The following is a 17,586-nucleotide window of genomic DNA, read 5'->3' as shown; positions in this document are numbered from 1 at the left end:
TAGTCAAGAAAGCACGGCTTAAAAATAGCACCATTCCATTGGCGTCCTGGCTGACTTTTTATTCGCATGTAATATGTACTGCGGTGGGTGGGGTTCAATTTACTAAATAAAATAATAGTACAAGATACAATCTAAAATTAATTTGTAATATTATTTTAATTATAGGGAGTTAGCTATGATTAATTATCCCATGATTATTCATCTAAGATTGAACTGATGGACTAATTCTTATGAACCAAACACACTATCTATTTAATCCAAGATACAATCCTACAAATCGAACATCCCCTATATATATTACTAATGACAATTTGAACAAATTGGTAACAAATAAAATTAATACTTAAGCATAAAAACATAAACTTATAAAAGTATACTACTAACTTTAAAAAAAATCCAGTCATTGTGCGATTAAAAAAATGACTTTGCAATTGTTTAAATCACAATATGGCATGAAGTATTTAATTAGTAAAGAATGAGGTTCATCTTATTAAAAAGAGAAGAACTTTTAAAATTAGAAAATGCATATTTTTGTGGAAATGACTAAAAGAAATTAGTGCACACTCTTGTGGGATGAAGTGAGTATGATTTTATCCGTGTGCATTTTTCATATTATCAATATATTGATCAAAGAAATATATTATCGCTAGCTAACCAAGAAGGTTTTTATAATTGATGTTGGTTTTCCCAATCAACCTGTGTTATGAATAATTTCTTAATTAAATTAGGTCACCAATTTAGTATATAGTCGAGTCACACGATAGGTTCCACACGTTGGTCCAGTTTTAAATGTTAACAGTCATAGGTACTACCTTCTAGAAAGTCTAAAAATAATTGAGTTACTACATTTCTTTTTGAATTGTCCACTCTACATTTCTTTTTGAATTGTCCCAAATAATTGAGTTACATTTTTTTTAAATTGTCTCAATAAATAAGTTATTTTTATTTTAATTTTTTTGCAAAAGCTCTAACTTATCTCATATGGAGGAGTCTACTTTAGTCTTTCTTCCTCCCTCTTATTCTATTCATTTTCTTACTCTTTCCTCTTTACTGTTTATTTTAATTTCTTAATTTCTGTGGCAAAAAAAATATCTGAATTATCTGAAACGAATGAAGTATAAAAAACATTTTCAAGCAAATAAATGGAGTAATTAATTTCCAACCATTATGTATTAGAAACATGAAAATAGTACTTTCGACTTAAGTCAATTCAGAAATCTCCAGTTACGTCCTATCGAATTATATTCTTTGGAAAAAAATAGTACTAATATACTTCAACAAAATTGAAAGTTGTCACTTACAATGGTAGAGGAAAATAAAACGACAATTCACGATTTAAAGTTAAAACTTAACGTTGAATATATTTCTCATGTTTCAACGTCAATAGTAGAGTGATGTTTCCAATGGTTAGAGTATAATTAATTAATTAATCATTATAGTACTCCGCTAAATCCCATCGAGCTGGGGGATTTTCACATGGCATAATAGAAGAGTGATTAGATGTATTAGTTGTGACATTTTATTAACAATGATGGATAAAAAAAAAATTATTACCCTCCTGTCCAATCTCAAGTGATTGACTACTTTGGTATGTCTACTTTGGTACGTGCTGAAGAAAAATTATAATAAATAGTTAAAGTGGAGAGAAAATAAAGTAAGTAAGAGAATAATATATAGGGATGGTTCGGTACGGTATACCGTACCGGGAGTGCATACTGTATACCGTACCGAAAGTTACGGTATGACAAAAACCATACCGATACCGTACCGTAAGTTTCGGTATACCGGAGTTCGGTATACCGGAAATTCGGTATGGCAGTTTTCCATACCATTACCATACCGTGTTATCGGTATACCGTACCGCATTTCGGTATACCGAACTGCGATATGGCATTCCGATATACCGTTATACCGTGTTTTGCGGTACGGCATACCGTTATACCATTATACCGTGAAAAAATCTATTATATCCAAAATATTAAAAAAAAATCTAGTTTTCAACTACTTTAAAAAATAGGGTTCCCAATTTTGATTCTTTTATTTTTGTATAATAAAAATTCTTATTTTTTGAAATTTAGTTTAAATATAACATATATATATTTATATATTATATATATCAATCGGTATACCGGTATACCACGGTATACCGAAGCATCGGTATACCGCGGTATGAGAAATCTAATACCGTTACCGTACCGATCTCTATCGGTACGGTACGGTATACCGAAAAAACGGTATTTTCGGTACGGTAAGTCCGGTATTCCGGTATAATTCCCCAACCCTAATAATATAGATACGACTCTCTTCTATATTATACTCTTTCTTACTTTATTTTCTATTCATTTTAACTATGTATTATCATCTTCATAAAACAACCGACAAAAAAAATCAATCACTTTAGCTGGAACAACGCATAAGTTGTATTTTTAATTTTTTAAAATTAATACCCTCTACGCCTAGACCACGTGGACAAATTTCCTTATATATGTGCTTGTAGTGCTTTGGAATTGGAAGTAAGTGAACAGTTATCACATTAGGTGATATAGTGTGTTTCTTTCTACAGACCTTACCGCTTATAAGTATCATGAGTTCATGACCATGAAACATGCCAATCTATTCACACCAAATTTATAGCTTCTCATTGCTGGCTACTATTCTACCCCCTCCGTCCCACTTTTGCCATTTTCGTCATTCCCTCGTTAATTATTCAATTTCACTTTTTACCATAAATATTAAATAGGCCTAACATTTCATTAACTCATTTCAATCACATTTTATTATAAAATTACTATGAATATTATATAAAGTGTGACTCATATTCCGTTACACTTATCAACACTTACATTTCTTAAAATCAGTGTCGGGACAAAGTAGACAATTTCGGGGGACAGGAAGAGTATTATATTAAGTTTTAAGAAATTTTACAAATCAAAGTACAAAGTGGATTAGAAAAGTTAGTTGGAGACCCGCTTTAATATAGTACTACTAATTATTAATTAGTACTATAAATGTTAGTACTAGATTTATTTATAAAAAATACTAGTAGTAGTAAGTATTATTTGAGGTGTTTCTGTTGCAAGACTAAACCATTTTTCAGTTTGTCCAAGTTAATTAGAGTGAAGGCATTGTGATGATAAAATTCTTCACAGACCAAAATACAGAAACCTAATATGCGATGGAAATTATACTTAATGTGGGTATAGTAATTCAACCATAAAACAATATACTCCCAAATTTTCCTATTTTTGATTCAATATTAATAATCTTGACACATCGTTATAAAAAAAATTGGCTACTAGGTTATTTGAGTGTTTTCGAACTTAAAAAAGCAGATCAAGAGTTATAACAACCAAGATGACTATACTTGTTGCAACTTGAAAGTAAAATTCAGTTTATCGTAACTTATAGTACTTTCATTTTGGGAAGTTCTAACATAATTCAGTTATTTTTATATTATATGGTAACATTTTTCTCTCTCTTGCTTTACTCTTTTACTTTTTTATCTCTCTTATTCTTTTATCTGTCTACTTAACACATCAAACATCTATTTCTAAACTTCGGGCTAGAAAGTTCCGCCTTAATTATGAGGGAACGGAAGAAGTAGCTTTTATTAAAGAGTGAACTACAAAATTGGCCTCTACGTACGGCAAGTCGCATGTTAGAGGTACCCATGTTTAAAAAAAGAGTAATGATAAACAACCAAATTTTGTACAACCAAAATAAGGTTATATTAATAATTTGATATATTAATTATATATTAAAATTATAAATATAATAAGTGGATAAGTTAAAAAGACTAATTAGCCTTTAACCTTATTTTTTATTTTTATATTTGAATTTTATTTTCTATTATTTTTAAAATTTGAATTAAAATATGCACTAATTACATTTATGATTAAAAAAAAATAAAAAATTTCTACACAAATCATAAATATATAATCACAATATTATGCACTTTCCATGTACTATATATGCATCATATATTTTAATTAAATGCATAAATAGACCTATTTTTTATCAAATAAACTAATTTTTGGTTGTACAAAATTTGGTAACATAGATTTGTTGTTAAAAAAATGCATTGTAAGCCTCTACGTATGAGTATAATATCATTTCAAACCTTTTTTCACTATTTTGAGTCTTTTATACCCTTTTCCCCTTACATTATTTTTGTTGAAACAAATATACAACGGAAATATAACAAGCAAAATCAATGACCAAGGTTATACATCCGATACAAATGTACAATGGAAGTATAAATGACGCCTCTATTTTGATTAGTTATTATTGTAATTTGTAAATGACATTTTTGAATTTAATAAAGTTTCCCTTATTAAATAACACTCAATACCCATTGATGTCTTATTTTACGTTTTCCACCAGATAAATGATTGTGTCATTAGGATTAATAACAATTAATTAAGATTAAGTAGATTAAAATTCAAACTGCCAAAGCGTTCCCGCCTCGAGAGTCGAGACATTCCTCTTCCCACACTCCACCCCATGACTGAATGCAGCTGCATCATAGCAAAAAAACGGAAAAGATTATGTCATCTCAACTACATAGACATAAATATGATTAGGGATGTCAGTCAAGACTCAAAAATGTAATTGAATGATTTGAATCAATCCATTGAATAGCCAATACGAGAATTCTTCATTTTCAACATTCGTTTCATTCACCCAATTCCAACCTTGATCAATCTTCATTTTGTAGGTATTCCTCTCCTCTTTTCTTCTTCTTCCTCTTTCTGGCTAAGGCATACAATTATTTCAATCATTTATTTTTCATGGATCAAAATTAAATGTGTTGATGCATGAGTTTTACTAGTATCTGTTAGTTTGAAAAAGCTTTTTTTTTTTAATCTTGGTAAGATTCACATTTGTTAAGAAAATGGCAATATACGGGGGTGGAAAGCTATTCACCATTGCACATTTGTTCGAGACCCTTGATGAGTCCTTCAAGGCTGAGCTCGATGCAAGTAGCGATGCCAGTTCTCTAATCAGCCTCCTCAGAGTGCCCAAAGCATTCATCTTAAGACCGCTCCTACGAGCTCTCTTAGAGCACTACAGCTCTGAAAAACATGTATTTGTGTTTGGCCATTGCCATCTCAATGTCACATTGGAAGATGTTCTTTATTTGACTGGCTTGCCAATTTGGGGTCAACCAGTGATCAACTCCAATAGTCGCGACGAACATGCCTTCACGCGGGTGTTTGGGGAACAGAATAACACAACTGTATCCATGGAGCAACTGAGAGGCATTGCAGAGGATGTGACCAATGATTATAGGAAGAGAAAGATTGCCGTGTTACTTATTATCATCTCATGCTTCATCGTACCACCCTCTTCTGGTCGGAAAATCGACACCACCTATGTCCAATTCGTCGAAAAATTGGAAGATGTCGACTCGTATGCTTGGGGAGCAGCGCTGCTAGCCTTTCTCTACTCGGGGATAAGTAACTGTAAGGGTGTAAATCCTCCTAAGAGGGTGGTTGATGGAAACCTTTGGGTGCTTATGGTATGTTAATCTGTTTGTTTTGATTACTGGTTTTGACGTATTGATAGACATACTACGTGACAATATGTTTCGACCATTAAATTTTTGCTATTTTTTGGTAGTGTTTTTTCTTGATTCGCATCCCAAAGTTGCGAGAAGCCATTGGAGTTGAGTTGAAGCAGGAGGAGCGTAGAGTGCCTCTCCTGCTTTGGGTTGTGGAGAAAGTGCAAAGGATTTCTCACAGTCGCAGAGTCATGAACACAGAGGCAGTAAAAGAGATTCTTCAAAATCTCACTGAAGATGTAAGTTGATTATATAGTTACCTCTAACTTGTTTTAAACTTGAACTCGGATTTAATTTTGAGTTGCTTGCATGAGCAGGATATCTTATGGTCACCGTACTCTCCGTCCCTCTTGCCTCGTTCCCTACGACCTCAAGTGCAATTTGGGACTCTTCTAGCCCCAATGTTTTGCAACAACTATGTGGTACATCATAGACCACACCTCGTTGCAAGACAATTCAATGTGTTTGATGATCGTCTTCTGTCAACGTTACGATGGAAAGAATATGAAATCAAAGTGAAGCAAAACAAGGGGCTGAAGCAACACGACTTCACAAAAATTTATGAGAAAGAGCTGCAGCTTTGGGGACAGAAGCAGCTAGCGCAGGACCTCATGTGTCGTGTCCCCCAAAAGCGCGTTACGAGATCAAGAAAGAGTATGACTCTTAACGATGCCAACACATCCGTTGGGGAGCCTCACCCTTGTCAGAGTAGTCCAGAAAGGATCATTGCAGATCATATAAAGAAGCAAAAGGGTAATTTTATTTTACTTCAGTAGTTTAGTGTTTCTTTATTAGTCTTTTTTTTTTTTTTGTTTTAGTTTACCTATAAACAGTTTTTCTTTAATGTTGCTTGAAGGATGCATGACAATTTATGTGTTTACATCTCTGTTCTTTCTTTAGTGAACAATGATGAGTCCGAGTTTAGGGATTTGAGAAGACTTGCTTTGGAGGTTGGGCCCTCAGCCTGTCAAGAACAAGATGATGAACATACTGCTTCCACTTCTGCAAAGAATGTCGGAAGAGAGAGCACGAAAATGTCATATTCTAAAAAGAATGATAGAAACAGAAAAAAGAGAAAAAAATCTGACTCAAACGAAGTTCTTTGCTCTTCCTCGAGCACTGAGTCCAATAGTAATGATGTTAGTACATCTCAGAAATATTCTGAAGTCGGGCGGACTCGATCAAAGATGAGGAGCATAAAAGAGGAATCAGAAGTTGGCAATGTCTCGTTGGGTTTATCAACTGATTTTGAAGTGGAGAGTTCTGACAATGACATAGAGCTGGTGAGCTTGCACGTTGAGGCAGGCAAAGTCCGTGAACAGAACGAAGAAATGAATACAACTCTTCACTATGATGCTGATGCAGAAGAGGGATTGAAAGTGAGAAATACTCAAAACGGTACAATCATAGTGCTGATGATTCTAAGGAAAGTGCTGAATTAAACAGTTCGAATTTATATGCTTGTGCTGAAACTGCAGACATGGCTAATGAGAGCATGCCAACTGGAGCAAATGAGGCAGCTATTCTTTCCCAGTCGAACGATGGTCATAAGGAAAGAAATGAAGCAGCAGAAACTTCAGAGAAGGTTCCAACCGGACAAAATGAAGCAGTTCCTCCCTCCGACTCAAAAGATGATGAGGCATGCGAAATCTGTGAAGAGAATGGAGAAACGGATACAAATTTTCACCATGACACTGATGCAGAAGATGGCTTGAAAGAAGATACATGCTCAAAGCATTCAAATACTCAAAACGGCTGCAATCATAGTGCTGATGATTCTAAGGAAAGTGCTGAATTAACCAGTTTGAATTTTTGTGTTTGTGCCAAGTCTGAAGACATGGCTAAAACGAGTGTGCCAACTGGAGCAGATGAGGCAGCTCTTCATTCCCAATCGAATGATGGTTATTTTCATAGTGATGATGCTACTAAGGAAAGAAGTGAAGCAGCAGGATGTGCTGAGGATAAACTAACGCGCATGGTTAGTGAAGAGAAGGTTCCAACCGGACCAAATGAGGATGTTCCTCCCGCCTACTCAAAAAGAGCTGATTCAGATTCACATGATTCTGCTGAGGCTGAGGCTATAGATATGGCTGATGAAATCGAGGTGCCAATGACAAGAAAGAAAGTATTATCTAAACAAGTCAAGGGTAATAAAGTGATTTGTTTGGGAATAATAACATATCTATTTCAAAAAGAGCTAATCAAATCATGACTACAAAATATTCTATCAAAATAACTTCGATTGTGTTCCTTCCCTTCTTTGATGTACGTCGTACATGAAAGATTTTATTGCTAATATTGCCAAGTTATTTTGATTTCAGATTTATGCAGTATGCTTGCAGATGATGTATTGCAAAGTAAACTAAATATTGCATCTCAAATGCAAACTACTCTTCCACTGAAGTTCAGGTTTGAAGACAAGATACCAGAACAGGAGGAAAAATCAGATTATGAAAAAGAGATTGACAGGTTATTTTGTGAACTAAACTGTGTGTGGGCATTGGATGAACAACAATCATTTGACAACCCCGAGGTTGGTCTAGCTAAAGCATTACATCCTAAACCATTCGCTTTCAATATTTGATAAGACTATTCTTTGTGTGTTGCTCCTCATTCTAGCAAACAAGCATGATTAAGAAAATAGATTATGACTTGACACCATTTTTCATGAGTTGCAGGAAATTTCAGAAAACGAAAAATTTCCTCGTGAAGAAACTCAGCATGCAAGATGTTCCAGAGGGAAACATGAATTAGTCTTAGAAGATGATGAAGGACTAATATGTAAATTCTGCCGTCATGTGGAACTTGGGCCGAAGGATGTCATGCCTGAATGGGTTAGTGTATTTTATATGACTGGTATCCATATCATACTATTATCAATAAAATTGTGAACTACTGCTGGAATAAAATACTTTCTGTAAATTGAATTTCATTTCTATTCGCTTTATATAGGCGAAGAGAACTTACAGGGGATCGGAAAGAAAAAGATGTTATGAATCAGAACCATGTCTAGAGAATGATGAACTTCACATATGCCCTCCAACCAATGATGATGCTGATTCTCGCAATCGTTGTACTGCTATTGGTACTGTTTGGAGCATCAAATCAGGTATACGAGAGAGTTTGTATGAGCACCAGCGAGATGGATTCGAATTTCTATGGACAAACCTGGCAGGAAGCATCAATCTTGATGAACTGAAGAGCACCGATCCAGCTGGAGTGGGCGGATGCATAATATCTCATGCTCCGGGGACTGGGAAGACGCGTTTGACTATAGTTTTTGTTGAGACTTACTTCAAAATGTTCCCGAACTGCAGGCCCGTGATTATTAGCCCAGCCAGCACTCTCCTTGCCTGGGAAGAAGAGTTCAAGAAATGGAATGTTGAGTTCCCATTTCATAACCTGAGCAAGCTTGAGTTGTCAGGTAAGGAGGACAAAAATGCTCTGGTGTGCCTTCCTAAGAACAGAAGTAAAGAACCGGAAGCTATTCGTATGATAAAGATATGGTCTTGGAGCAAGGGAGGGAGCGTTCTCGGAATCAGCTATGACTTGTTTGAGCAGTTAACGAGCGAGAGAAACAAAAAAAGGAAGAGAAACAAGAAGAGAAAGTGTGGTGATAGTGATTATAACGAGAAGATGAGAAGAATTCTCTTGGAAATGCCTGGACTGGTTGTTCTTGATGAAGGGCACACTCCTCGAAACGATAAGAGTAGCATTTGGAACGTTCTCCTCAAGCTTCAGACGGAGAAGCGCGTGATTCTTTCTGGAACACTTTTCCAAAACAACTTTGGCGAACTCTTCAACACGTTGCGCATAGTCAGGCCGGCCATTGCAGATGTGCTTGCACGAAAGAAGATGTTCGTGCCAAAGAAAATGTCATCGAGTAGTAAACATGAGGGAGAGCATTGGAAATCTTCTTTCGTCTCAGAAGATGTGGAATACCTAAAAAGTTGCATGTCACCGTTTGTTCATTTGTACAGAGGCGCCGTTCTTCAGCAGAGTCTCCCGGGCTTGAGAGATTGCGTTGTCCTCCTCAAACCCCCTATGCTGCAGAAGAGCTTGATTGAGACATTAGAAAGTTCCAACAACTTTAAGTTTCAATACGAAGTTGCTCTGATATCCGTGCATCCATACCTCTTCCTACGATGTACAACAGAAGATCGAAGAGTTGTTGGACTGGACATGGCTGCAGTTGAGGCATCTAAGCTCGATCCCAACGAAGGTGTCAAGACAAGATTTCTCGTGGAGCTACTTCGTCACAGCATGGCAGTGAAAGAGAAAGTGCTTGTATTCAGCCAGTATAGTGAACCTCTTGAGCTTATAAAGGAACAGTTGAAACAAGTCTTCGAGTGGGTCGAAGGTAGAGAAGTTCTCCACATTCACGGGAAGCGTAACCAAAAAAAGCGTCAGGTTTCTATAGATTTGTTCAATGATCCACAGAGTGAATCCAAGGTCATGCTTGCGTCGACCAAGTGTTGCTCTGAGGGGATAAGCTTGGTTGGGGCTTCGAGGGTAGTCTTGTTGGACGTCGTCTGGAATCCCTCTGTGGAAAGGCAGGCAATATGTCGTGCGTATAGGATCGGGCAGAAGAAGTTTGTCTACACATACCATCTGATGACTTCTGGGACGACTGAGGCCGACAAGTACTGCAGGCAAGCCGAGAAGGAGCGTTTATCTGAACTGGTGTTCTCTTCTTCAAATGAGAGCAACCAACGTAAGAAATCTTGTTCAGCTATCGAGGACCGGATCCTTGGGGCGATGATTTCCCGCGATGATTTGAAAGGAATGTTTGAAAAGATCATCAACCAGCCAAAGGAGACTGACCTAATTCAGACATTTGGTCTCGCGTCTTGACCTATTTGATAAGCTCGTTAATGTAATGTTCAAAATATCGATGATTCGTGTAGAGTCTTCCACGCTATGCGCCTTTGTTTCGATCTCATCCCTCTTGAAATTAGCTTCCTATCAACATCGACCTTCGGCTTATCTTCTTTGCTTTCAACCTCCAGTGCCGTTGCAAGTCCCTGTTACTCACATTTTCATGCGCCATAATCCGACGTCGTTCTTGCCTGTAAACTTCTCAGCTTCGAATCTTGAAGCCATCGTCTTCTCGTAGTAGCAGAAAAGTAATCGAGATTTTATTGAAGTAATGCTCTTGAATTGTGCTCGATATCGACAAAACAGATCAGGGAAAGAGTATGAATTGAAGTAACTACTTAACAACTCTAACAGCTTTTTAAAATCCCATCTAACGGCTACTTTGATCTAACGGTGGAGATTAAAAGCTTTTAACTAAAACCGATCAAACGGTTGCTGAACATCGAATTCCAGCTTCTCAAACATACTTCACCTTCTTGATTGAGCCATCACAAGTCTAACAAATAATATAGATTTCCGAAAGAGGAAAATTTTCCATAAGTTTGTTATTTTCCCACGAACTTTCAACATGGCAATAAAATATCATGAACTTTGCTTTAGTTTGTTATTTTCATCTGCAAAAAAATTTCAGAAAATAATATCATGATACCAATATGTTTTGTAATGTTTTATCAACTTTGAGAGCTTCAAGTTCTTCGGTCCTTGAGGATAGTTTTCTTGAAACACATCTTCCAAAATTATTATTCAACCCATTAATATAGCCGAAATTTTAACTCACATAAAGTCCATGGTATTATTTGCCAAGTTGAAATTTCATGAAAAAAATTCAACTTTCTGTAGTTAGGAGCCAATATCTCTAGTTTTTTTTTACTTTTTCAGCTATTTTATAGGAATATTTAAGATTCTTTATTCCTATTTAATTTCACTGTAGGACTGATTTAGTCATCGTATGAAATACCAATACACTCATTTCAATAATTCCATGATAAAATACTTGCACTTATTATAATCATTTGATTCTTAAATTTAAAATTAAGTAAACGCCAATTAAAGAGGGATAAAACGGAAGCCAGACGCACAAAATTTTTGAAATGCCCGATCATATAATTCATACAGCATAAAAATAACTCATCACTCTCTCATAAAGCAGACTATCAAAACTTCACCAGCAGAAGGCCAGATTCTCCGGTTACAGTGAGATAAATCTAGAGGAATATACTTTACAGTTTACACAATGAATGCTCATTTGAACGTCACATATAAGGCTACAACATGTATTGTTACCGAAGAATCACGACCAAACGTGGCCGTCATCCACCTTCTTTTGCTTCTTCTTCTTCCTTCTTTGCTCTCTAGTTTGCAACGCATGGTGCGCGTACTGTGCGCGAATCTCCATTAATTTTGTTTTTGCATCCCGAAACGGTGCATCAGACTTTGCAGCCATCAATTGCTGGGAGAGAAATTACAATTTATTGTTAGCAATTGAAATCAATAATGAGGGAATCGTTCGATCAGGTCTAACTACCTTTACATGGTCCATTGCCGCCAAGTTGAACCCTAATGTATCTTTGCATTCCTGACAAGAAATAAACATCAAGTTTTATTCAGAATCCAAGAATCAAACTAAGGTTTTATAGCTTAAATCAAATTTCATTCAAAAATTACCTTGACCCTTGCGTGCAAGATGTCGTTGAGAAGAGATAAGATGGGCCTGGCGGAGATAGTAGAGGTCAGTTGGTAATGATGGATCTGTAGCAACACAGTTGAAACCCGACAAACAAGCTCAACCTGACAACAGAAACAACTCCAAATGATTATGCGATTCGTATGGTAGTAATATAAGAAAAGCAGCCATCAGAGATGGATCATTGCTCCAGTGATCATATTCAATACTTTTAAGTCTACAATGCACTGACCTTTTCAGGGTGAGAAATCCACTCTTTCAAATAGGATAGAATCCTTAAGGAATCGGAGAATGGCAGAGCCTGAGAAATTGTACGAGTAAAGAAACAGATTATACTTCTCTCCCCAAATGAGGAACACACAATACCAGATTAAGAGATATTGATGATAAATTCAGATGGAGAAAGGCCAAGTATAGAATGTTACTAGCAAAACCAGCCGAACTTACTAGCAATGCCTGCTCCAAATCATTGGTGTGAACACTTGATACTGCACGCAAAACAAACTCAGATGGAGAAAGGCCAAGCATAAGAATGTTTGGCTGGAAATCAGCAGCCCTTCCTTTTGATCTCTCCTGAAAACAAAATATAAAAAGACTCATGATGACATTCGTAATGGATTCAGCTTTTGTATGGCTGTTCAAATCTGAAGGGACATCAATAACAGTAAGAGAAAGACACAGATACACACATGAATCTTAGACTAAAGTACAAGCGAAATCATTCTTTACTTGCACAATCACATGATAAAAAATATATAACACCTCGTGTTCGGCAATACGCTTCAGTTCTTCCTCTGCTATATCTAGTGCTTCCAAAATGGAGTCTGCCGCTGTTACAGTTTCTCCAGTTTTCTTACCTGCTAATCCCACAGCCCCCTCTTCTGGTAATTCCTCTTTAGGGGCATACTTAGTCTCAAATGGATTATCAGTGTCAGTTTCAAACATCTCTTCCAGCCTCTTTTCTTTCTCCTCCTGCAAAGTACATAATGAGTCACATACATTAGGCTGTCTTACAAAGACAAGGAACTACAAATAAACTTCACATAGATTAGGCTCTATCTTACAATGAAATTATTAGATAATCAAACTAAAATAAATATGTTAACTAAATATTGAAAGAAAAATGTGTACATCCCAACTAAAATAAATACACTACCTCGATGAAAAAGGGCTCTTCAGTACGATCCCAACGGCGGATAGATCTATCAAGAGATCCTGTTAACAGAAAATCCCCATGATTGCTGATTGCAAGACAAGAGACCTCAGAATGATGACCGTCAAGAGTTAAAAGCAACTCAAACTTGTCTGCATCCCAATATTTCACTACGCGATCTCTTCCCACGCTGAACATGTAATGAGTATTTTTGACAAACTTAACTGCCTCGACGCTGCAATGAAAATAGCAATTCCGATTTAGCAAATCCGAATAATGTATCAGGAGATGGAAAAGATAATCAGTGGAAGTGGACTTCTTGACAAATTTCTCCCAAGTGCCATTACCTTTCAGCATGAGCAAAAAGGGACTTATGGCAGTCACCAAAATCCAGACCCCAAATCTTCAGATTTTTGTCCGCAGAGCCAGTAACAATCAAATCTCCATCAGAAGATATGTCCATGCATAACACGGGCAGCTTGTGGCCATACAGTGAGAGGAAAAATTTAAGGGTATCCATAAAGAAGACCTGTACCAATGTAAGGAATAAGGCCACAAACATAACTAAAGCATGAGAGTGTAGATACAAAAGGTTGAAACCACAGCCACATTCCTACGCTGACAAAAATATTCATTTATACACAAATTACTAGTAAATGTATTAACTCCCAAGGATACAGATTTAAATTAGCTAACCAGAAGATTTATCTATAAATGGAGCAATCAATATCGTCTATGACATGCAAACAAATACAACTCTGTTTGAGGTGGAAATGCATGAGAATCTAATATGACATAAGCAACTTAAAAGAGTCATCAAACCTTCACTGTGCAATCCAACAATGCAACTGCAATATGTTTGCCCTCTGGGCTGACAGCAATTACAACAACATCGTCATTCATTTTCAAATTTTTCACTGGAGATACTGTCAGATGTTTATGATCCTGTAGAAACAAAATAATTAAGACATGATTATGAACATTTACTTGCATATGAAAAACTAACATACAAATATCAAATATGAATGTATATGTAATGAAGTATGGAAACCAGCAGAGGATTTGATGGATGAAACATGACAAGAAAAGAAACATACTTGACCAGGTTTCTGTGTAAAATCATACGCCCAAAACTTGACATCCTGGTCTGCACTCCCAGTGACAAAACCATCTGGTGTTGAAGCAATAGACCTGACGTCACCCCCATGAGCCTCAACTATGTCAACACAAGTACCACTTCTTACATCAATTATTTCCAACGTCCCCTTTTTTGTGCCTACAACTGCATACTTATTACCAGGTACAAAGAGGCCACACAATCCATAACCTGAATCAATAGTTCGCAGGCAAGACCCGGTGCTAGGGTTCCATATTTTGATCGAGCTATGGCTTGTGGACATCAGAAGAGTATTATCTGAGCTAAGAGTTACACTTCTAACAACAGAACGATGTCCTTGGAGCTCAATTGCATTTGTCCTTTCTGAAGAATTGTTGTCAATTGAATAAGTTTCCAATGAATTATTGTCTAAAGACAATGCTAAAGTTCCCAGCGAGCCTTTTGCAGTTATAGGAGAAAAGGATATAGAGCATATCTTCTTCTTAGCTCGTAAGGGCTGAAGAGGCTTGAAGATGTCAGGGACTGTAACTATGAGCTCACTACTCTCTTCAATTTCCATATCAGTATTTCCATTTTCACTTATCTCAGCCTTATTTTTAGAAGTTTTTTTCTCCTTTCTGTTGATTCTCCTTTTGGCCTTCCTTTTAGATTCTGAATCATCCAAAACACGAAATATCTCAACAATTTTTCCAGCAACCTGACAGGCTAGTAAGTTGCCAGCTTTATTGAACCGGACCGTGGAAACCCTATCCTTGCTCTGACGCTGTATATCACCAAAATGCTGCAAAACTTCCCATTTGTTTCCGGCAGAGGTATTTCCATTTTCAACATCCAATGCAGTTTTTTCAGGGTCTATTTTTCCATCAGCTGCATCATTCTTAATTGAATAAAACCTGAGCTCTAAGTCACCTGACCCAGACACTAAATATCTTTCACTAGAATCAATATCAATTGACCAAATTTCACTATGATGACCACTAACTATCTGCACGCAATGTTGTGTTTCAAGATCCCAAACTCTCAAAAACTTGTCCTTTGAGGAGCTGACCAACTTTTTACTGGAATCTAGGAACACTAGATCAGTGACCTATTTCAAAAATGAAAAAGAGCAAAAGTGAGAAAATTCCATCTTAAAAAAATTCAAGATGAGACCCTATAATGATGATATACTCATGAAATCACATAAACCTGGTCACGATGCCCTCGGAGGCGAAATAAACCTGTTTCGCCAATTACATCCCATATAATAATGTCACAGTCTTTGCTCCCTGAAGCAAGTAAAGCTCCAAGCTTATTGTACCGAAGAATTGTCACTGCCGATCTATGTCCATTTAGGGTGGTCTCGCATGTTCCTTTTTCACTATCCCATATTCTTACAGTACCATCGGCATAGCCACCTGCGATCTGAAAAACCAAATTCCATTGATAATTATTCCAACATAACACCATTCCCCAATGTATCAATCAAGATGAATTATATCGATTGCAACAATCAATTTTCTATTAACAATAGAAGTGTTAGTATTAACTTCTTAAATCCAAATGTATCAGTCAAGATGAATTTGCAACAATCAATTTTCTATTATCCACCTGCAATCTGAAATCCAAATTACATTCATAATTATTCCAACGTAACAGCATTCCCCAATGTATCAGTCAAGATGAATTATATGGATTGCAAACATCAATTTTCTATTAACAATAGAAGTTAAAAGTTTCGTATCTTCAATTCATGTATAAAAACTTTATCAGTGAAAACCAAACGTCGTCGCATTGATAATCAGATTCAGCTCATAGTTGTAAATAGAAGCTAAGCGATCAGTGGTTTGAAGTAAACATATAGGAAGCAATACCAGGGAAGAGTGGGAAGCGGCGATGGCGGTGACGGCGAGCTTGGGGCCGCGAGAGGTGGAGGAAGGTGTCGGCGCTAGGGCTTTGGTGCAGATTCCCTGGCGGACGTGCCACAGTCCGAGCTTCTCCAGCGCCGCCGCTAAGAGGTGTTTGCCGGAGGTGTCGTATGTTATGTTACAATCGACCGAGACGATTACCCCGAACACCGCCGCGGGCTCGTACCTCAGGTATGCCTTAACCATGGCTTCTTATTGCGTGGCGTCGGCGGCTGCAGGACTAGCCGGAGCCGCGGAGAGTGAAAGAGAGACGGTGAGAAAGAAGAGAACGTTAGAGAGAGTGAGAAAGAGAGAGGCGCCGGAGAAAGGGTTTGTTTTATCATGTTTGGGCTTTTACTTGGGCCCAAATTCAATAAGTTAAATAATTATATCAGTTAAGCCCAAATTATATTTGGTAATACTACTAACTTTTAATGATCTCTTTATAAAAATACTCTTTATATAATTATTTATTTAATTAATTTAATCAAACATAATAAATAAATTGTGAAATGATAGTATTAATTTGAATGACATACAGATAGAATGTGTTTTTTTTTAATTGCTAGAATTATAATATACTCCCTCCGTCCCATTAAATATGCAACATTTGCTTTTCGGCACAAGATTTTATGTAGGGTTGTTTTGTGAGTTAATGAGGAGAGAGTAAAGTAAGAGAGAAGAAAAAGTAGAGAGAGCCTTGTTTCCATTTTTAGAAACGTTTCATTTTTATTGGGACAGACAAAAAAGGAAAACGTTTCATTTCTAGTGGGACAGAGGGAGTATATTGTATACTTATATGTAAGTTTTGACTTTGATATCATAAAAATTGATTTGTGATTTGAGAATGTTCAGATAATTCTTGTACAGAGCTTGAGAGCATAATCCCCTTTCGGGTGAAATGAGGAGTACGAATTGCTCAGTCGGGCATTTGGTCCTGTTTAGCTTAATTTGAGCCAAAATTATCATCACGAGCAAAATTTGTCATGATCTAATGGGACTACTAGCACCATGTAACACACATGCATACATAAGAGATCCATAAGCCTAGTTACTGTCTATATTACTTGCATAATTCCACCATCTCTACGGACGCTCAAACCACAAAGAGAATTGGACATCATCCGCATCAACAAGCTTGAAATGGTAGCACACTCCTTCGACCAGATGGTTATCGATTTTGAACCGACTCCACCCTTGTTTCACCCATATCTCGGATGCGTTGTGGTTGAGAGTAACCCACCATGTCTCCTCCTTCTACCAACAAATGTTCAGGGGCTTGAAGTGCTCCCATTCGGATATAGC

At 36.7% G+C, this 17,586-nt stretch overlaps 1 protein-coding gene across 1 annotated transcript; it reads right to left on the bottom strand.

Moving 5' to 3' along the window:
* Positions 1-11,559: 11,559 nt before the first annotated feature.
* Positions 11,560-16,573, bottom strand: LOC125200777 (WD repeat-containing protein 3). Its single transcript, XM_048098540.1, has 12 exons — positions 16,249-16,573; positions 15,584-15,799; positions 14,376-15,482; positions 14,101-14,223; positions 13,626-13,807; positions 13,282-13,513; positions 12,888-13,097; positions 12,573-12,698; positions 12,358-12,426; positions 12,107-12,229; positions 11,967-12,017; positions 11,560-11,891 (listed from the first exon to the last, which is right to left on the bottom strand). The coding sequence occupies exons 1-12, from the start codon at positions 16,486-16,488 to the stop codon at positions 11,733-11,735; spliced, it is 2,838 nt and encodes a 945-aa protein (XP_047954497.1). The 5' UTR covers positions 16,489-16,573; the 3' UTR covers positions 11,560-11,732.
* Between the last annotated feature and the right edge of the window lie 1,013 nt (positions 16,574-17,586).

The sequence above is a fragment of the Salvia hispanica genome, chromosome 1 (genome assembly GCF_023119035.1).
Source record: "Salvia hispanica cultivar TCC Black 2014 chromosome 1, UniMelb_Shisp_WGS_1.0, whole genome shotgun sequence".
NCBI classification, from domain to species: Eukaryota; Viridiplantae; Streptophyta; class Magnoliopsida; order Lamiales; family Lamiaceae; genus Salvia; species Salvia hispanica.
This window is presented reverse-complemented; position numbering and strand designations above follow the sequence as displayed.